Below are 21,548 nucleotides of genomic sequence, written 5' to 3'. Positions count from 1 at the left end.
GTTCAACACTTGTTCTTCCTTCTCTCCAATACCACTGAGAAACACTAATTTTCCAACACATCTGGATATCCTTCACCCACCAGAGTTCACAGGTGCATTTGGAGTCCTCACTCATGTGTAGGGAGCTTGGTTTTAAGGAGATCATCTCTGGAGGTATCTTGGCTTTCCAGCAGAGCCAGTAAAAGGTCCCTCTCAACATCTGATTTCTGAGACCCTTTTCTTCCTTTTTTTCATTTCCCTAGAGAGACTTTGCATCCCTGCAGACTGTGACCTTCACTCAGTATAGCCTGGAAGCATCTTCTCTCCACTGAGAGGATCTGTTAATCGCCAGCTCCAGCTTGCAAAAATATTGCTGGTGATGGGATTAGAGCAAAGAGAGACAGTGCAGAGTGTCTCTGCAGGGGATAAAGCAGGGAAACATGACAGCCACGAACTTGTTGGGAGGGGGAGCAGTGTGCAGTGCTCAGGCTCTTCTTGCTGTGCTATGGGGTCAGCGTGTGATGTTGGCTAAGCCCCACTTTCCCCACGGGTGCAGTACAGAGCAATTGTCCCAGAGAGGTGAGAACCAGACTCGCACAGAACTTAAAAAACAGTTAAATATTTATGAGGAATATTACATTCAGAAGAGAGTCTGGCTGCCTAATATTATTCATCCCTTCTGGATTCTGATGTTTAATTAATGCTTGCAAAGTGCTTTGAGAAGCTTGGATGAAAGCGATACAAACACGTCACTGCACACCATGACCCTTGGTCCCAGAGGTACCTATTTGCCACACAGCTGAAACACCTCCAAGAGATGAATTCCGTCCTTGTGATAAGAGTGGGTCCATGTTGGGGCTAAGCCTGCAGCTTTGTCACCTCAGACTCACAGCCTTGCTTCTCCTTGTAACTCTGCAGCAAGTTCAAGAGCGTTTTGCAAGCTTTACCCCTTCGGGGAATGCTATTTCTGGTAGATATTTGCAGTGACATAAACCAACTGTTTAAAAACAATCCAGTGTTTTTGCATTACAGCATGCTGGGGAGACAAAATGCCAGACAGAATCTGTGAGAACTGAAGCACCAGCTCAGTGCCCCAGGGCCCCAAGCACTGAGATGCCAAGGCCTTGCCATCCCAACCTGAGTTTTCTTAACTCTTTTTTTCCCAGGACAGCCCCTCTCTGGCAGCTGGGGACCAGAAACGATATTTGTGTTTGACACATGTGAGAGAGTTTTGAAGATGCTGATGTGATATGTCAGGTTCTCACAGGAGATCTGTCTCAAAACAGGGCTTTTACAGGCTCTGGATGCTGGCAAAGTGAGTGCCCATCCCATCCCATCCCATCCCATCCCATCCCATCCCATCCCATCCCGTCCCGTCCCGTCCCGTCCCGTCCCGTCCCGTCCCGTCCCATCCTGCCCCATAGCCTGTATCCCACACTGGGAAATTCCTATTTCATGCGAGTGGCTCTTTCTCTGAGGTGGGACATCTTTCTCCAATGTCACAACCAGTGGACCAGTTCCCATGCTCGAGGCCTGCTCACTGCTGTTCCTCCCACACCTGGTGGTACACTGTAAATCTCAGTGCTGTGAGTGGCTGTCCCTGCTCCCCCTGAAGCCTGACTGCATCTCGCACCCCCATCCTCCAGTCAAAGGGGCAAGTCACCACCAGGAGGAGAAGAGTGGGTGGCACAAAGATGAAATCTCAGCCATGGCTGGGGCTCAGTGGGTTTCCGCTGGCTTGGCTGAGGCTGGGATTCAGAGAAAGAGAGACCAAATGTGGGTGGAAAACCACAAAAGCCCCCTCCTCCACGCAGCAGAGAAGGGAAACAGCTGAGATTCAGTAGCAATACAGGCTACCTAAGAGTAACCTTGTACTGGGTTTTCAGGGCAAGGTTTTTGGTAGTGGAGGGGCTGCACGGGTGGCTTCTGTGAGACATGAGCAGGAGGTGGCCCCATGTCAGTCAGAGCCATGTCCAGACAGCCCCAAAACAGCCCCACCACAGACCAAGGCTGAGCTCATCAGTGATACTGGGGGCACCTCTGTGATAGCATATTTAAGAAAAGGTTAAAACCTATGCACAGCAGCTGTGAAACACAGGAAGAATATGTGGGAGAAACAGCCCTGCAGACACTACACAAGGTCAGTGAAGAAGGAGGTGGAGGAGATGCCCCAGGCACTGGAGTAGAGATTCCCTTGCAGCCCCTGTAAAAGACTCTGGTGAGGCAGGCTGTCCCCCCTGCAGTCCATGGAGGTCCATTTTGGAGCAGAGATCCACTTGCAGCCCCTGGAGAGTCTGCACTGGAATAAGTTTTCTGGCAGGAGCTATGGCCCATGGAGAACCCACACTGGAGCAGTCTCTTCCTGAAGGACACTAGCCCATGCAGAGGACCCACACTGGAGCAGTTAAATCATCAAATCATAAAACATCCCAGGTTGGACAGGACCTTGAAAGATCATCTGGTCAGTCTTACATGGGAAAGGGTTCCTAGATGAGGTTATCCAGCACCCTTCCCAATCACACCCTGAAAGCCTCCAGCGATGGCAACTCTGCCACAACCCTGAAGAGGTTGTTCCAGTGAATTATTGTTTTCACTGTAAAAGATGTCTTTCTAATATCAAGATGAATATGAAGAGCTGCAGTCCATGAAAAGGAAGTACACTTCTTGAAGGACCTCACAGTGGAGCAGGTGAGCAGCATGGACAGGAAGGAGGAGCAGAGATGAAGTGCTATGAGCTGACCACACTTCCCATGCTCTGTCCTCCTGCGACACTTTGGGGGAGGAAGAAGGGACAGAAGAGTCAGGTGTGAAGTTGAACCTGGGGAGAAAAGGAGGTGGGGGAAGGTTTTTTTTCAGTTTTGCTTTCATTTATTACTATCCTACTTCGTTTTTAACTGGTCACAAATTAAACTAATCTTTCATAAATTCAAATCTGTTTTGCCCATGACAGTAGCTGTGGAAAGATCTCCCTGTCCTTATCTTGATCCAAGAGGGTTTTTTCATGTCTTCTCCCCCTGCCTTGCTGAGGAGGGGAAGTGAGAGAGCAGCTGGATGAGCTGCTGGCAGACAGCCAAGGCAAAGCCCCCACTGCTACAATGAAAATATCCCAACATCTCACCCCAAATCTCAAACATACTCCACAGACAGGTGCCCCCAACATATTGCCACAGATCCCCTCTTCCTCTGTTCCCATCCCTGTGCAACCTCTGGGGACAGCTCCTCAGAGGTGCCTCCTCTGAGTGGTGATGCAGGAGACAGGCTGCGAAATGGAGCTCAGCCTGCCCTTGCAGAGTATCAGCGGTGCAGGCTGGGTCTGGATCTGCTCAGCTGACATATCAGTGTATGAGATTTCTTCGTCAGTGGAGCAGAACCAGCTTCCACCCATTTGTTTTTAAGTTTCGGCCCCATCATGGCCTCCCATCTGCTGCCATATGGCAAATAGGCTCTCTCTGTTTTGCACACTCATTCTCCCCACCACTGCCATACATTGCCTTCCGTTATGGTCTTCTTATCTGTTCACACCCAGAGCTGAAATCACATGCATTTGGGAAATCATCATCTGCCTAGAGAAGCCAGCGGATGTCAGCAGAACCTGGACTGGCAGCAAGACCTTGCTGACGCTCTGGCTGGAGAGGAGGAGACATCAAGGCCAACGTCTGTTGAGCTGTTTGCTGAACATTAACTTCGTTCTGCTTTTGTTTCAGCTGTAGCTGGGTAAGATCAATTAGGGCAGGTGACAAACACAAGGAGACAGAAACGCAGAAGCAAAGAGAAGAAAGGTAAGAAAACTTTCTTTCTTTCACTGAGAAAAGAGGCTAATCAGTTTTGGGGTTTTTTTTAGTGTTATGAACTTTACTTTTCCACACAAATTGCTGTTGTGGCACCGATGGACTAGTTTTGCCCCACTCAAAGCTCTCTTAAAAAAACACCTTAAACCTTTGACTTGATAATACTTCTGGCTGCGCAAATTCTCCGAGGCCTTTCAGTTTTAACTTAAAATTGTTTGTCTCCCCACATTTTTCCCTGAAGGAGGGGAAAAAAAAAAAAAGGCTAAAAAAAGCTCAGCCTGCCTCGGAGCCTGGGGATCTCATGGATGCTTTAAACTCATGCATAGGGAAATATGTTCTATATGAGGGTCTGTCACTGGTGCCTGTATATCCCCAAGGGCTGGTAATGCACTGGGGAGCAGCCCTCTACCAGCTGCCACTTGCCATCACCTTCTTCGTGCGCCCTCCAGGAAGGGGAACTTTATTCTAAAAAAAGCCTGGAAAAATAAGAAGATGCCAGTTTCCAGCTAAGTAGGGATGTCTACTTACATCTGTATGTGCTGAGACCGGAGGGGTCTGTTCTGCTAATCCAGGCTGACTGGCTCACTGCCTGACACTGGCTGCTGATGCAGCCTGATCCATTAGCTCAGGGCTGAGTGAGCAGGATTTCTTGGAGAAAGAGGGATCCTTTCAATCTAAGGATAACAGAAAAGAGACTTGCCTTCCCTTTCCGTAGGCTGCTACACTGTTGAAAACAGGAGTTTCATATCTGGTTGAATTTCTCAACTTTCAGGCAGTTTATCTTTCTCAACATTCGTCAGCCATCTCAGATATTCCTCCACATGGTGCATTCAGGTTGAGTTCAAGTTACTACTTAGTGTTCTCCACCATAAACCGAACAGTCCCTGGTGCGCGTTAGAATCACAGAATGGTTTGGGTTGGAAGGGACCTTCAAAGAACATCTAATTCCAAAGTTCCAATTATCCCCCTGTCACAGGCAGGGACAATTTCCACTTGATCAGGTCGCTCAAAGCCCCATCCAACCTGGCCTTCAACTCTTCCAGGGATAGAGCAGCCACAACTTCTCCAGGCAACCTGTTCCAGTGCCTCACCCCTTTCTGAGTAAAGAATTTCTTCTTAATACTTGATCTAAACCTACACTCTCTTAGTTTAAAACTGTTCCCACTTCTCCTATCACTGTCTGTCCATGTAAAAAGTCACTTTCCATCTTTTTTATAAGATCCCTCTAAGTACTGAAAGGCTGCACCAAGGTCTCCCTGACTTTTTCTTTATTCTCCCCCATGTTTCACAAACATGTCTGCCAAAGCTGCCTGCAATTCGGCAGGGCTTGCCTCATCTAAACTAAATCCATCCCATCTCCACTCAGGGGTCTTGAGCACCCAGGGGCAGTGTCCATCTGATCTACCACAGCCTCATGCAAGGACCCTGTATTCACCAGGAAAAATTAAGGAGGGATGAAACCTGAACATCATCCTAAGCACACTACATGGCTTGGAAGGGTGATGGAGGGCTGGATTTCGGGGGGGGGCATCACAGTGCCTTAGCTACTCACAGCCTCCGGTGGCTTTAGAAGGGCAGGTCTTGGCTTTTCCTTAAGCCATCAGAGGGGTTAGAGGACGAAGGGAGCAGCCTGGGCTGCGGAGATGGAGCCACTTCTCATGGCCTCCACATGGTACCAGGCACACGGCTGAGTCAGAAGGACTTTATGGCTGAACGGAGCTCAGTGCTGACACAGTGGCCTCGACACTCTGCCTTGTCCTGACAGGGAGACCTCTCTCCAGGAAGATCAGCTGCTTTCACCTCTGTGATCCCATGGACACTGCTCTGCCACCTCCCTCTCGCAGCAGCTCCAATGGGAGGATGGCAGCTGCTCTTGGATGAGCAGCCAGAGGCGCGCAGGGGGAAATGGAGGCGAGATTGGACAGTCTGGAGGGACAATGGGGACTGTAAAATGACCATCACCGCTATCATCGCTCTGCTCTCTGCTGGCTATTTTTGTTGCATTTGGTCTCTTACCTTGCCTGCTGCTCACCTGGTGTTTCCTTTAGTGTTAAAAAGTAATTTCAAAGAAACTACTACTCCGTTAAAGAGCCAGGTCACCTTTACTTTGGATATTTAAACTGAGAAAAAGAGAGGTGAAGCCCTTTAACCCAGAGCCCCAGAGCCAAGCCCAACTGCTGCGCAGGGACAAGAGGCAGCTGTGTCCCTCAGCCCTTGCCTGGCAGCCACCGCAAGGGGAAATGCCGCAGCGGAAGCTGAGGTGTGGAGCCCTGGTGTGGAGGCCCCCCCATCCTGGCAGAGCGAGCTAGCTGCTGCCAGATCAAAAGCACAGCCACAAACAAGAGTGAGAGAAGAGAAGAGAACAAAACCAAACTGCGTGAAAGAGGCACAGGAACACCAAGAGGAGATGGCCTTCTCTGCATAAGGAACAGTTGCTGAGGTTTTGCTTTGGGTTTTTTTGTTTGTTTGTTTATTTGTTTATTTTAATTTCAGTTTCCTCCTGTGTCATGCCAGTGCCTGGGGTGGGGGGGGTCTCTGCAGCCATCACCCACTTCGGCTCAGTGCTGGAAGGAGCAAGGGATTGCCAGTCCTGCTCCCAAGCAGATGTTCTCCAGGCCTGACTTGGTCCTGCAGGCATTGTTCCCCACAGCAAGGCCGCTCACTACCTCAGCTCTCCTTTTCCTATCCCTCAGAGAGGCAGGGAACATTAAAATAAGTCAAGAAGGAAATTAAACCAGTTTAATAAGAGGGGGAAGTTAAAATGAAATGGAAATCAATGTTCACTTGGGAGGGAGCCCTGCTCCTCCGTTGCTCGATGTGCTAATAAATCAAGTATGCCTGGACTGTTTCTGGCACAGAGGCAGCTGGCATGAGATGGTCTGGGCTATTAAACTCACTTAACCTCCAAAATGAACTGGCCACATGCCAGCCACCTAATGGGAGAGGTCCCTGGCCCATACTAACACCTAAATGCATCCCAGGAGTTGCTCGGGAGAGCAAGATTTGTCCTGGGCCAAAAATGTGTCAGGAAATGTACTAGCAGTTTAACAGGACTGATGAGTATGTTCCAGTGCCTGGGGACATTCTGTGACACCACTTAATTTATGAGTAGCACCATAAGATACAGCTGGGCTGCCTGTAAGGAGGCTGTGGGTCTGCTACAGGCATCCGCTAATGAGACCAGCTTGCTCAGTTAACACAGCAGAGCCTCACTCGCCCAGATCTGTAAGCTGCAGAGTAGCGCTGCCTGTGATCTGGCCTGGAGGGATACAGAAGGAGATAGAAAGATGGGGGGGGGGGGGGGGGGCGGAATAGGAAGTGGCGTGCATGAGAAGTAGAAATAAACAGGGAGAGAGGGAAAGTATGTTAAAGAAATCCTAGCTGAGGGCTACCCTCTTTCCCCACTGACTTGTAACTTGTAGGTGGCAACATCACACTGTAGACATCTGCCACAGAAATACAAAGATTAGTGTGAATAAAGCAGGAATGAAGAAGCTGTGAAACCACGAGAAGAAACAGAAGAACAAAGATGCAGCAATCTACATCTATCAAGATGCACAAGGTCAGCAGTTCATCAGTCCCACGTTGCTCTGGTTGTGTGGTTTTTCTCAAGAACCAGGTTAGAAAGAAGGCAAAGAACAAGCTGAAGCCATATGACAAGAAAACAGAGATTCCCAGTCAAAACAAAATGATGGGGTATGACTTAGCAATTTCATTAATTTTTACCTGTTCCATTACCTTCAGCTGTTGAATAAAGTTTAATGACTTAAAATACTTGAAACCCAACACTGATCCTGTTAATTTGTAGGTAACACTTTAGAGTGGGGGCTGATTTTTCCGTCTCATTCTGGAGGAACAGGTGATGTGAGTGGTGGGGACAAGGTTTCTTCTGGCATCTCAGGAATGGGTCTTACTCAAGGCCCTGTGCCAGTTCTCACTTATCGATGTACCTTTGGAGTGAGCTGCATACAGATGCCTTGTTAGAGCCCCTTTCTTTATTCTGTAGTTTAGCCCAGCAAACTGCTTCATCACTGCTTCTGCATCTTGTTAGGAGTGATCTCCAATCATATGCACTGGCTCCTTTGTTTTACTTCTTCTGCAAAAAACAGCTCATGCAAATATTCCCAGGGCTTTTTGTTTTGTGAGACAAGGCACAAATCTCCTCTGACTGCCTTTTTGCCATCTATTTCTCTTCTGATGGTGCACATGGCTGCTGTCTTGCTCTTGCACCTGTATCTTTCATATGTGCAGGTGTGAACATCTGTCTAGATGTCAGACTGTCAGTCACACTGACCTGATCTCCATGCAAACGTAATGCTGATGTTTTCATCTACTCTTTGATAGTTTCACATGCTCTGATCATTTAAATTAATTCCGGTAAATAAATTATCCTCTAATAGAATATATATACTTAATATTGCACATCATACATATAAATACTGAATAAAATTATTCGTGCATTTCTTTGAGTGCAATCCCATTATGATTCCAGCCTTCAGTCCATCATGCTCTTGGTATGGGGAGTGCCTGTTTTCAGAGAAGTGAGGTCATCTCACTGGCTTGCTCACTCCCCATAGCAGTTAACCTGCCTGGCTTCCTTTTTGTGATATCTGCCTTGGTTTAGGGACGAAGAGCTCAGAAGCCTTGTTGCACCAGCAGCCATGGTCCCCTTCACCTTGTCAGCCCACCCAGCTGCAGCTCTTACCAGCACTTGGTCTCTGCTACGGTCAGATACTGCATCTAATTTGCTAACTCACCTTAACATGATGATTAGCTCCCAGTTCCCACTTCAGGTTTTGTTACCATCAATGCAACTTATTCTTGCAGACCTCATTCCTTCCTTCTCCCCATACTTTTCATTGGATAGTCCACTGAAGAATTCAAGCAGGTCTTTCCCACATCAGACTTGCTGGTTATTGAGATTTCTAAGGTAAGGAATAAGTAGAAAAAAGAAAAAGAACTGAAGAAAAATGTTAATAGCAGCCTAAAGATGGCTGTAATAATAGAATCCCAAAATCACATAGAAATATTTAGATGGCAAGGGACCTTCGTGAGGAGGTCTCCAGTCCAATCTCCTGCTCAGAGCTGAGTTGACTCTAAAACTACAGTATGTTGCTCAGGGCCTTGACAAGGAAACTTCTGAACATCTCTGAGGGTGGAGATTTCCTGGCATCTCTTGGCACCCATTCCATTGCTGAAACACCTTCCCTGGGAAGAAAGTTTTCCTTACATCTGGCCAACATTTCCCTGCTGCAACTTATGGTTGCTGTCTTTTTTTCCTTTCCTGTGCACATCCAAAAAACATGGGGCTCGTTCTTCTAAGTAATATCCTTTAGATAACGAGAGACTGAAATTAGATCCCACTTTGGCTCCCTTCTCCCTACCAAACCCAGCTTTCTGTCTCTCCCTGTATGTCATGTGCTCCAACCTCTTCACCATCCCACTAGCTCTTCATTGGACTCCATACCGTTTGTTGGCATCCTTCTTGTACTGGGGACCCAAAACTGGAGCCTGTATCCTAGATGAGACCTCAGGTGTGCCAGATAGAGGGAAATAATTACTTTACTTCCAGCAGAGCTAGCTGTGCTCTTGCTAATGCAGCCCTGTATGTGTTTAGCTTTAATCTCTGCAAGAGTGATGATAACCCACCATAGAGAAGTAAAAAAGCACAGAACTCTTGGCAATATAAACAGCTGCAGCCTGATGAATGCCAGAAACCTAGGGATGAATAAAATGAAATGTTTATAACCAAACTCTAGGGGCACGCTGCAGATGGATTCTTTGCTGAAACACAGGGCTCTGCTGCCTTTACCAATGAACCTCCACTTTGCTGCACTGAAGGATAGTGGGAGCAGACTGGGAACACGGGTCCCATCTACCGAGGTCTGAAAATCAATCCTTATTTACAGAGCATTTGGGTCTTCCAGGATAACACCCCTTGGCAGTGACAGCATTTCCAGCCCTGCAGTCCCCAGCCGGGAGAAACATTCCCAGAGCAATGAAGTCATGCAGCACAGGGGTGAGCTGCACGCCTGCTGTCTTCTTGGTTCTGCATCTGGGTGAGTCCTTGGCTCAGCCAACTCTCATGGTTCTTACAGCCTTCTCACAAGCCTCACAACATTTGGGGTGTTTCTAGGCTCCTCCCAATTTGCCATATAACGTACCTCACACAGTTTAGCTTTGGAACTCAGGTTGTTCCCAGCCCGTCTGCTGAGCCTGCCAGCCAAAAACCAGGGGGTATCACCAGGTTCAGGAGCTTCCCTGTAAAGATACAGGAGTGGGGTTCCTATGAGAACCAGGATACACACTGAGTATGGAATGGAAAACACCAGTCTCCAGCTGTCTGGGCAAACACATTACATGTGTTTCTCACATGTAATCCTACCAGCTTTTACTGCTAATGTTATAATGTTTTGTGGACTTTTTGATGCTTATTTTCCTGGAAAGGAAGGACATTGAACAAGGCCTAGCCTGCATTTCTCAGATACTCAGCTTTGATTCCTCTGGTTGCAGAGGAAAGGTTGAAAATCTCTTCTGCAGCCTAGAATCAAATGAAAAGCAAAAGATACCAACTCTTGTTAAATAACATTTCTAATTTCACAGTTTAAGACAAAATCATAAGCTTCTGTAGTCCAATGTTCAATTATTGAAAATCTATGTTCTTGCAGGTTACCTCTCGGAGGAATGTAACTTGTGGAAAAATATACATTAAACTCAAGTAAACTTTTTGTTTTACACTTTTCTGGCTCCCTAGCTCTAGGGTCACCTGGGCGATCTGCAGGTTAAGCATCTCTGAGAGCTTACCAGCAGTGAGGCAGGAGACCACAACCCCTTTATCCCCAGTCTTACCTCTGAAAACTCCATCTCTTTCTTACGGTCTCCTGCAGAAACCCTCTTTACAATGAAGGAAAGGAAGCAATTCTCCCAAGAAACCACTCCTAATGTTTCTTCAACCTTTTATGTCCTATTTCGTCTACTGTCACATAGGCCTCACAGGAATCTGACATTAGGCCAGTCTACTTTATTTCTTTTTTACTTTATCTCTTCATTTTCCTGGGTTTTCAGTCTTTTTCCCTGAAAAAATGGAAGAAGGGGTGAGCAAATTTGTCAGTGCTGTGTCAAGTCTTGACTGGGGAAGAGGAGGACTGACATATGCTGTGAAGGAGGACTGACATATGGTGTCCTGCCTTTTCTACCAGCAGAACAACTAAGTCTTGTCCAGTGGAAAAAGGTTGTCTCAGTAGAACTGTTGATATTTCAAAATCATGAATGATGGTCAGTCCACCACAGCTACTGGTATTTTCCCTGTTTCTGAATATATGTGAAAGAGAACAGCCATTAGCCAGGTAAAGAGCCTAGAGTGGAGGGGAGGGAAGCTATGGAGCTGAAAATAAAAGAGACTGATTGATTGATTGATTGATTGATTGATCGATTGATGAGACAAAGGAGTGAAAAATTCAGAAATTGAGGATAATCTTCCCAGTGTTTGTGAAAGGGAGAAGAAATATCTACATCTTTCAGGAGGGATGGGAAGTGTTCACGGAGACATCTTTCAGAAAGTGAATGTTTGTCTTTTTTTGGTGGGTACTGACTTTCAGGTCTGATCTCCAGCATGGCTCAGCAAATTGAACAACAGATTGGGATCACAGGACATGAGGTGACCCTGCCCTGCATTCCTCCTGGCTCAAGCTTACCTCGTCACACAACTGTGACCTGGATGTACTCCAATACTGTTATATGGCGTATGGGAAATAATAATTTTAAAAGTAAGGCTTCCAGTTCATCACCCCATTTTCCCAGATATGGCTGAGAAACCTCTTCCCTCCTAACCAGGCCTATTTTTTCAAAAGAATCAGGTGTGATTACTGGTCAATTTCAAGTCACGGGCACAAATAAACAGCTGAAGCTGTCGAACTTTGAGCTCTCTGATGCTGGCATTTACACCTGTCAATATGGCTCTCGCAATGTCCGTACCGCACTGCATGTCTTCAAACGTGAGTGATTAGAGGGCTTTTACCCACAAGGAGGGGAGGGGGCCATAGAGCTCAGGGAAACATCTCTGTGGGGATTCTTTATCCAGCTGCCATTTCTTCTGGCCTGAGCTATCATAGTTCATTTATCTTCTATCTCCAGGATGCAAAGTTTTCATATTCTCTTTGTTGTGACACTTGTCCCTCTGTCACAAGAAGAGGACTTGTCTTACTGGTTGAGCTTTTTTCTTTTTACAGTGACAGTGTCTTTGGACGGGCACTTTCTGCAAAATGAAGTCCCTGAGCTGACTTTAATGCACAATTCACCTGATCCTAAACCTGATCTCAGCATCACGCTGTTTAACAGTAACAATAAGAGAGTAACACCAGAAAGAGAAAACAAATTCCCTCAAAAAAGCATATTGTACTTGAAGAAACTGGAGGCTACGGACAGTGGGACCTGGGTGTGTCATGTCCATTCAGACTCTCCATTGATTAACCAGAACATCTCCTTTGCTGTGAAGGTATTAGGTATGTGACAACAAAAATGCAACTCATGCACAGGCTCGGGAACCAGTGTTCCCTCCAGCCTATGAGCTGAGCTTTTACTCCCCAGCATCCCAAGCACTGGTGCTCCAGTGTTGATTTCCCAGGGCTTTCAACACTGCAGCTTGGGGATCACTTTACTGCCTGAGCTATGTTCCACACTTGCACCCATTTTCCTCTCCAGGCACAGTGAGAAAATTCTCCTCTCCTTGAGATCTGTTCTTCTTAGTCCTGGTGTGTTTGGGAGCTTTAGCTCATTCTACTGCCTTATTCTCAGACAGTAACTGTTTAAGCTTCCTGGGGGATGTTGTGGCTTTTCCCCAAGTCCTCTTTCAACTGAGCACAGCATGCCTCTCTCTAGATCAAAGGTAGATAGGGAGAAGTGTAACCATGGCTTTTCCTGCCTCTGTATTCCTCGTCTCCTCTGAATTCAGGTTTTCAGAATCCAGATATGGAAAGAAAGTATGCAACTGTTGACAGCACTGTCAACTTGTCATGGCATCTGAACTTCCAGAAGATAAAATGGAATAAAGGTTTCACAGGACAACTGAACTGGAAACAACAGGAAAGTGCAAAAGCTCATGAACTGCTTGATTTCGACGTCACAACACTAGGAGAGCAGCATGAGGCCAAAAAAACCAGCCACTTTCTGTTTGAGATACCTGAAAGAAAACCTGAAAGTGCCATACAAGTGAAACTCCCCAAAGTCAATTTCAACCATTCTGGCCACTACCAGTGCCAGTTGGCATACAAAGGAAGACGCGTGCAGAGCAACATAGAGCTGGTGGTGATGAAAGGTGAGAGAAAGAGAAGTAGGTCAATAGATGAGGAGCTGCAGAAACCTGGAAGCCACAAGAGCACGAGGGGACCCATCTTCCCACCCTCTCACTCACATGTTGTTTTCTTGCCTTTACAGTCTCAGCTAACCCTGTTGGGCCACTCTCCAGAGGGGCCAACATGACCCTGATCTGCCAGGTCTCTGGTCCACTCCCACCCAATGCCCATTTGAGCTGGGAACGTGTGAATGGGACTCAGATGGACATCAAGAACTCAAAGCAGCATGAAGTAAAGTTGGAGATGAACATCAGTGCTGCAGGGCTATGGAGCTGTCACCTCATAGAAGACAATGACAGAAAGATTAGCCTTCATTACCACGTGGGTATGGAAATTAGCATCACATCCCTGGCTCAACCCTAAAGCCTTAAAATTCTCTTTGTTTTTGCCTCTAAATATTTTTCTTAATCCACAGAGGAAGCTCCTGCTTGGATTAACTATGTGGTAACTGGAGCAAGTGTTGGAGGCAGTGTATTGATGTTTGCCCTTGTGTGCCTGTGCATCATCAGTGGTATAAACTGGCAGAGGAGAAGGGTGAGTGCCCTGGTCCACGTGAAAGTTGAAGAGATTACTGTCTCTCCAAACCACAGGGGGAGTCAGATTTCCTGTCTGGGTGTGGGGTAGAACAGATAAAGGGTCAACCCTAAGACTCAAAGCAAATGGTTAGAGATGGGCAGTCTGCGGATGTTAGATGGCACTTTATTATTGCTTAGGAGGAAACCATTTGAAGTGTAAAAATATCCAATTGTTCTTTATTCCTTCTCTCCTGGCAGCAACGGGCAAAAAGGATGGCACAAGCAAGACAATACTTGCTGGAAAACAAGACATGTCAGTGTCAACAGTAAGTGGCAATGAGGGCACCCAGAATGGGCAAAGAGTATTTTCAAGACAGAGGAGATTGATGGTTGAGTGAGGAGAAATAGAGCTTGAGCCTCCTTGGTGAAACAACACAGCTGCATTTCAGCATTTTCAATTCTTACTGATGTTAAATCCTGCCTAAGATTTATGAGATGTGTTTAATGAATTTCCTGTTATATCCCAAACCCATGGTAACACTGTGCTGGGAAACTTTTGAGCAGAGGTTCCACTTGAATTTTCTTCATGTTGAGAAATGTTAGCCAAAACAAAGCAGGTGCTCCAAAGTCCTTTGATAGGTTCCACAGTGAATCTCGGATCTGGATGTGGAAAGAACACAACCAAGCATGGGAGGAAACACAAATTTTAAAAATCCATGATGTCCATAATGTAATTCCAGCTCTGCTAGTGCAGTGCTGGACTGCAGTTGGTGAAAATTGCCAATAACCTCCCAGGAGCAATGAAAGAGAAGAAAGAATCATGGAACACTGTGATTCATGTCCTTTCCTAAAGGCCTTGGGTGATGTGAAATACACCATCATGTCCTGACCCTTTTCATCGGAGCAAGGATTTCTCAGCGGAGAAGCAGCCCTTTTCCAGGTCCTTAAGCTTATATGGTATCAGGCATCAGAAGCAGCTGTTGTAAACACTGACAGCCGTTCTGTCACTGGAAAGGGAGAGCTAAGGACAGTATAAATGATTGCATGAACAGGTTCAATTAATATATGGGTACAGAACTGGACTTCTGCTTATTTTCACAGGTGACACTGGCAAACTGATAGTTTCATCTGATTTTTTCCAGTGTCATTGAGAATGCAGTGAAAATGTTTATAGGCAAATACCACATCACAGCTGGGATGTACCTGTGGTGAAGGGCATAATATGTCAAAGAATTCACCTTGTTTTCACCTACCTTTTATCAAGGTTAAAAAAAATCCCCATAAAAAGAGGACAAAGCCCATAGAGATACTTCAAAAACTAGATAAATCTGTGCCATATAAGTGCTGATACAGTTGTTCTTTAACTCTCTTTGCCAAGTAAGCAGCTCAGTGTAACTGAAACCTAAATCACAGCCATGTGAATGCTCAAGTAACTGTCTGCATCCTCAGCTACAGAGGCAGGCAGGCATTCTCTATGCAAAAAAAGTGGGGGGTGGTACTCACATAATACTTTTCTCTTGCAGCTGGCCAAAAAAGTAGTATTGCAGCACTGAAGTCAGAAGGACTGATAAAGCCTCTGCCTGTACCCAAACACCTGGCAGCCCACAGTGCTCCATGAATCCACCTCTCTTTCTCCTGATTTAATGTAGTTCTTTATTCCTTCATCATACTCCCAGTCTAATGCCATGCAGGGATGTAATCTGGCTAGGAGCCCATGGACAGGACAAGAAACCTTGAAGGGTTACAACTGATCAGCAGTTGTATAATGAGAGACACTGAATAGGAGAGATACATATATACAGATATATAATACGCTTGTATTTTGTTCATGCACTTAATTTGACCTTCTTGTGGAACCAATTTTATGCGCTTCTTTTATCTGCCTGAGCGACAATAAATTACTTTGGGGTTGGGAGTTATTTTTTGCAAGCTGGACTACATTTTTTCTGAGGCACTCTTGTCTGGTTCAAATTCACATTTCTCCCTTTCCTGCTAGGATGTGGAATGTTAATTCTCACTATCTCCCACCTCCCTGGCTGCCATGAGCCTTCTTTAGTGCACCAGCTCTCTGCTCTGTGTGAAACCTGTCCATGCTCATTTGCCTTTCCTGGGCAATATGCCTATCCCACATATCCAACCCTGAGCTTGTAGCTTTCACCTCTCCCACCACAAACCAACAAATGGAAACAACACAAGCAGCGGATAATTAAGAGCTAGTTTTATCAGGAGGTTGATTCAGCATCCTAATAGCTTCTGGAAGTCAGAGCCTGAAGAAATTTTGAATATTGATCTAGAAGGTAGGTTTGGGACGGGGGGTAAGAAAGTAATTTCCTAGGAGAACAAACCAGCCTTGGACTGAGTAATCCCACAGAGTACAGAGAACAGATGCTTCTGAGAAATGCACTGGAAATGCCTTCTCACCAAAATGACCCTTTTTTGGTTCACGGAGATGAGAAGAGGGAGTGAAAAGCCCAGGAAAATTTAAGATGGAACTAAAAGCATTTTGCAGAGATGACAGAACGTCCTGAAAAAAAAAAATGCTGTTCAAATATGTACACGGAAGTCTTGTGTTTATAGAAGTTACTCTACTGTCTGCTAGTGACAGGTCAAAAAGGCCTTGAGGTCCTACAGATGTCACTGGCCGTGGTCCAGGTTTGTTCGTCTGTGCTGGGCTTATCTGGGGAGAGGCACAGAGGGGCACTGGGCCGTGGGAAGGGCTCCCCATGGCGAAGACTTCCCCATGGGATGCTCAGTGCTGGAGGAGGGGTTTTCTCTGTAGCAGTCACACCAGCATCATGCTGTTATCGACAGAGAAGAGGCAGGTGGCAACAACAGCAGAGACAACACCTGTGAACGGAGGGAAATTTTTCTCCCCATAACTCCATCTCTGCCCTGGAGTGGAGATGCAGCCCCAGGCAGCTGTGGCAGCAGGTGTGGGCCAACGCTGGTGTCATGCCAGCTCCTCCACCATCATCCTCGCACAAACAGAAGTGACAAAGGCTCACACTAATACCATTTTCTTTCACATAGCTTGTGCTTATGTGCACAAGGCTAGGTTAATTTTGGAAAAGCCCTGGTCCATATCCTGGTGCATGCAGTTGCTTCTCCTACTGCTGTCCCTGTCCCTGAACTGCCAGCATACCTTAGGAGCCAGTTGAAGTCCATCAGTCTCCTAAATAAGGCATCATCATGGCTTAAGGACAGGTCCATCTGGAGAGCTGTATAAGGGAAAATCAGTGCAGTGTCAGTAGTGGTCAATATAACGGTGATGACAAACTGCTTGGCATAGTCCTTGCAACAGAAACCAACCCTTGTTTCTGCAGTCCAGACCCTTCACCTTAAATAACTGCTTGAGTACCCAAGTCAGCTCCTTTTTTCACTCACACGGGTGTCTGCAGCAGAGGGAAATTTCCTCTATCACCTGATAACCGGGTAAAACAAATCAGGCTGGATGAGCATCCATCAGGAGCTCCTCCAGCACTGCAGCCATCTCCAGCAGTTTAGATGCTCACCTGGGGTCCTGGCAGCTAAACCAACCATGCCTGTGCCAAAAAACACCAGACTTGACCTTTTCAGTCAGAGAATCAGCGTGACAATAAAATACTAAGCTAATAGGGCTTACCTGGCCTCCAGCACAAAGTCCATCAAACCTGGCCTGGCCAGGATGAAATGCAGGGATAGCAGATAACGCTGACACTAATGGTTCAGAGAACTCAGAGGTGCCTGAGCTGCCTGACAGTGCTGCCCCCAGCTGTCAAAGCCAGGAGGCAACCTCAGCCCTCGTCTCCTCCAAGGGCTGGAAGAGGCACACTGAGTCCCCACAAGTGACCAAAGGTTGTGTCCCCATTCACAGCTGGGACCCACCTGCAATGAATGCTCTGTCTCACAGCACTGCCAGTGATGCAGAAGGTCCCTCCATCTGTTTCCAGGTGGCCTGGTTAGCATGACAGCAGATGGGATGGTGCCATTGGGATGCCTGTAAGCACACAGCCACATCCACAGATACACAGTTTCCAGTTCTCTCATCTGGATGAGTGCAACAAAAATGACAGGCCTTCCTCAACACTACACAGTTTCTCAGTAGGTCTCCCGATCTCAACAGTTGTGACCTGCCCTACTCTACTTGAAATTCACCTGTAAGCACAAACCACTGTAGGCTTCAATCTTATAAATCTCCTTTTTCTGGCAGCTCTCCTGTCTGTATCTTTTCACATGATGACCTTCTTTGTTTCCTAGGTGCGCAGACTGCCCTGATTGAGAGAAAAGTCATTCACAGAATGAGTCCTAGATGGGCTTTGATTTCCATCCGAGTGCAATACTGAAAGCCTCAATGTGGGCTTCAAGGCAGTACAGAGCTAGAAATTCAAGATAGATAAGAACAAGCTTGCGCAAAATGTGTCGGTGTAGATGAGTCTCCAGTTGGAGTGGACTGTGCTTACATCTTACCCAGGCCAGGGCTTTACAGGCTGTCTTCCATGTATCCTGGTCCTCCTTCTCAGTAGGCACTGAGGACTTCTCCCTTTGCTAGCTGTGACAAGGGTGTATCTACACTATGCAACAGAATAATACCTCCGCATGACGCAAACCACAGCGATAATACAACTCTGCAAAGCAGCAAACACAATGACAGACATATTTTGTCATGTAGAGACAGCTCATCAGAGTAGCCCTGAGCTGATGGCAGAACTCAGAAAGGCATACATGGCAATACTGAGAAAATGACAACAGCAGCAAGAGCTCTGTATACTGACAGGGAAACACGACAGAAAGCACGGGTTTGGAAAAAAATGAGAAATGCTAGTTTTTGCTACCATGTCCGTCTTTCTGCTACTATTATTCCCCATGTTTTCTGGGCTGCAGAAGGGAAAAAGCACGTGCTTCAGTCTTTTGGACACACCTCCAATGCACGGTCCTCTGTCAGGACCCACAGACCTGCTTGCTCCGGTGGAGGGAGGGGCTTGGACACAGCTGAGGATATAGTGCCCTGTCCAGTTCTGCTGATCTAGAAATGTGGGCTGAAATAACCCTGGCCCACAGCACTACCTCCCCAAGCCCCTCCTGCTTCCCAGTTTATTTCTGCCCTTTGAGTGCAACGTGAGGCAGTGATTTGGTGGATGCTGTCAGCCCGGATCTGCCGAGGCAATCCATGTGACTCATGCTCCCCGCAGGCTCTGCAGCAAAGCACTCGCATCCCTCAGCCTTCAGAGCCAAATGACCCTGTGTGTTTCTTTGCATGTTCCCAAGGTCTACAAGGGAGAAATCTGTGCACTTCAGCCTCTTCTAACTCCTTTTTATTTTGGAGGGGCGCAGAAGGAGAGGGGGAGAACAGTACTCAGCAACCATTTGAATGGCTCATCAGCCTAATGAAGCTACAAAGAGTAGCCTCTGTCCACCCTTCTCAAAGGTGAGGGTAGAGTTTGAGTACCAGACCCTTTCAGGATGTTCAGCTTTGGGCTGATTCCTTTCTGAGAGTATTCACAAGTGGGTGTTTACTAGGAGGGAGCCCAGGGTTCATTAGTGCACTCACCTCTGAGCAACACTTCCAAACCACAGCCTTTGCCTCATGCATGTCGGCATCCTTCCCTGGCATCCCCTCTGAAGAAGCCTTTGGCTCTCCTCCCATTCATTTGCTAGCCAGCTTGGCCAAGTCTTAGAGGTGCTTCCAGATTTGGAGAATTAAAGAATGGCAGAATTAGGAACAGACGTGGTGACAGAGACTGGCTTGCTGGCAAGGAATCAAAAGGGAGGAAAGGAGAAACCCCAGATCCTCAATGCTCCGGCACCAGCTGGCTCGTGTCAAGGCCCTGTTTCAGACTCCAGTGCTGGGAAGTCCCTCCTCTGAGCTTGTCTGAGTGCTGTGTGGAGATGAGGTTCTGAAGGTGAACAGCAGTAACAGCGATGCTGGCTGTGGGAGGACCATGGCTCCAGAGAGGCCAGCACAGCACCTGAAACAATGAGGGGAGCCAGAGAGTGTCCCTGGCAGGGGCCAGCTGCATCCAGCATGTCAGCAGAGTTCCTGAGAGCCCAGTCTGGTTTTTAATTAAGAAACAATTGTTCTCGCCTTTAGAAACCTCAAACGTACCTACAGAAGCTAGAGGAACAGGTGGTAAAATGAAAATTGCAATTCAGTGTTATAAATTTAAAGCAAAGAAATAATTTCAGCTCCTTCCAGATTTCGTAGGTTCCCAGATTAATGATTCAAGAGCTCATAATTATCTTTGTGTATGAGAACAAACAAGTAAGAGTTCAGTAATTTGAGAAAGTAGCATAATTAAATTCTGAAATGACATTTTTGCATCCTTTACAGACTGGAATTCTGCTGGAATACAGATTGCACTGGGCTATTAGTGATGCCACAAGGGCAGGAGGGATGAAAAAAGGGTCAGTAACACTTAAAAAAGAAGAACACACAAAGTATTACAACAGGTGGGTAGTGGGGTCAGGGTATGCAAGAGGATATATACACCTCTGTAAAATGGCATGCATCAAAACAATCATATATTTGACAAGCCTACCCTGGTAATTCCTTTTCCCAAGGAGAATATCACATACAAACATTTCTGTATGTGACAGAGGTGAAAAAAAAATCTTTTAGAAGGTGTCCTGCTGTGTAAGTAAAAATATTCAGTGGTAAGCAGGCATTCACAAGTTCAAATCCTAGATTTTACATTGCAAGCTCTTAAAATATTTGTGAGTAGCTCATGACCAGCGCTAGTCCTCTGCCCCCTGATGTGAGCTATTATCAGTTGCCCATTTTGCAGATGAAATATCCGAGAAACCTCACTAAATCTTTCCGTACAGTGCTAGAAATAGAACCTAAGGTTTGGCTATGACAAATCTACATTGCAGACACTGTCAGTGAAGGAAAATGGTAACATATCTGCTTGGCTGGATTCTTTTTAGCCATTAGCCACACCCTGCTCAGAGAGCCAGAAGAGATGCCAGGAAACCTGCTTGAAAGCATGCTAGTCGTAGCCTCACAGGAGGCTGTATAAGCTGTGTTGGGGCTCTGAGGATGGATTTAATTGCATCCATGATCTGTGAGAAACATATGAAACCTCCCATGGTCACTATCAAAGTCCTGAGTAAGAGCTGCAAACCATCAAAACCCCATGAAGTGCATTTGGCTGTCTGTTAATGCTTCTGCTTTTAGGATTCTGCTGTTTTTTCTTGGTTAATGAGCCCTGTTCCTTTAAGAATCCAAGGCACCTCTGGGAAGAGCATTTCCCTGGACCTGCAGAGCTTCTGCCCAGAAATAACTGATCTTTATGCAATGAACTTTTCCAGAAAACATTTCATACCCTGACACTGCAACAGTGGTGTTTCTTTGGGCCTGGATGCCTTAGATTATTTTGGTGAGCTACTGAGACTTTAGACAGCAGATCACTGGTTGGAGTACAGCCTGACTCTGTGGGCATTAAAAATCGCTCCCACTCTGTGAGTCCTTCTGAGAGATGAGTAGGTGGGGGTGTCTCATTTCTACCCTGGACTTCCTAGATACACAGGCAACCCTGCACCACAGGGCTTCAGCATTTCCAGATCATCATCCACATTCCACATCAAGTGCTCCTTTGCATGTGGATTGTCAATATGCTCCACATTCACAGTTGCAACCTCCCTTTTATGAAAACCAGTGAAACCAGGTGTCTGGAAATCCTAGGCAAATAAAGGCAGTCCTTGAAATCCATTTAGAAGAGATGGATGGACGGACAAGCATCTGCTTTGGAGTGTGACAGCCCTGGGGTAAAAGCTCTTCTTCCCACAGAGTTCATTCCACTTCACAGTAAATCTTCACTTTCGTGCTTTCATTCAGACTAATAACCCAGACATATTTGCAAACTCCTTGAGATAGGAGGACCTGTCCCCATGCAGCTCTGCTCACCAATCTCTGTCAGGTGTAGCACAGCCATCCAGCT

At 46.5% G+C, this 21,548-nt stretch overlaps 1 protein-coding gene across 1 annotated transcript; it reads left to right on the top strand.

The window, feature by feature from the left end:
- Nucleotides 1-3,490: 3,490 nt before the first annotated feature.
- Nucleotides 3,491-15,551, top strand: LOC114058187 (T-cell surface glycoprotein CD4-like). Its single transcript, XM_027885274.1, has 10 exons — nt 3,491-3,758; nt 9,695-9,826; nt 11,366-11,545; nt 11,624-11,761; nt 11,996-12,268; nt 12,718-13,080; nt 13,200-13,442; nt 13,533-13,651; nt 13,891-13,958; nt 15,156-15,551. Exons 2-10 carry the CDS (start codon nt 9,766-9,768, stop codon nt 15,169-15,171), a joined length of 1,461 nt encoding a protein of 486 aa, XP_027741075.1. The 5' UTR covers nt 3,491-3,758; nt 9,695-9,765; the 3' UTR covers nt 15,172-15,551.
- The last annotated feature ends 5,997 nt before the right edge of the window (nt 15,552-21,548 follow it).

Source organism: Empidonax traillii, unplaced genomic scaffold (assembly GCF_003031625.1).
Source record: "Empidonax traillii isolate 1590-97213 ecotype Southwest subspecies unplaced genomic scaffold, ASM303162v1 scaffold163:size1593379, whole genome shotgun sequence".
In the NCBI taxonomy this organism is placed as follows: Eukaryota; Metazoa; Chordata; class Aves; order Passeriformes; family Tyrannidae; genus Empidonax; species Empidonax traillii.
The sequence above is the reverse complement of the archived record's forward strand: the minus strand, read 5'-3'. Positions and strand labels throughout refer to the sequence as shown.

What these genes read in the sequence shown, in the direction of transcription:
- LOC114058187 (XM_027885274.1), top strand. Translation starts at nt 9,766, where the DNA reads ATGAAGTCATGCAGCACAGGGGTGAGCTGCACGCCTGCTGTCTTCTTG. An exon ending in CGCACTGCATGTCTTCAAAC is followed by an intron (nt 11,762 to 11,995) that starts GTGAGTGATTAG and finishes TTCTTTTTACAG; the next exon opens with TGACAGTGTCTTTGGACGGG. An exon ending in AGAGCTGGTGGTGATGAAAG is followed by an intron (nt 13,081 to 13,199) that starts GTGAGAGAAAGA and finishes TTGCCTTTACAG; the next exon opens with TCTCAGCTAACCCTGTTGGG.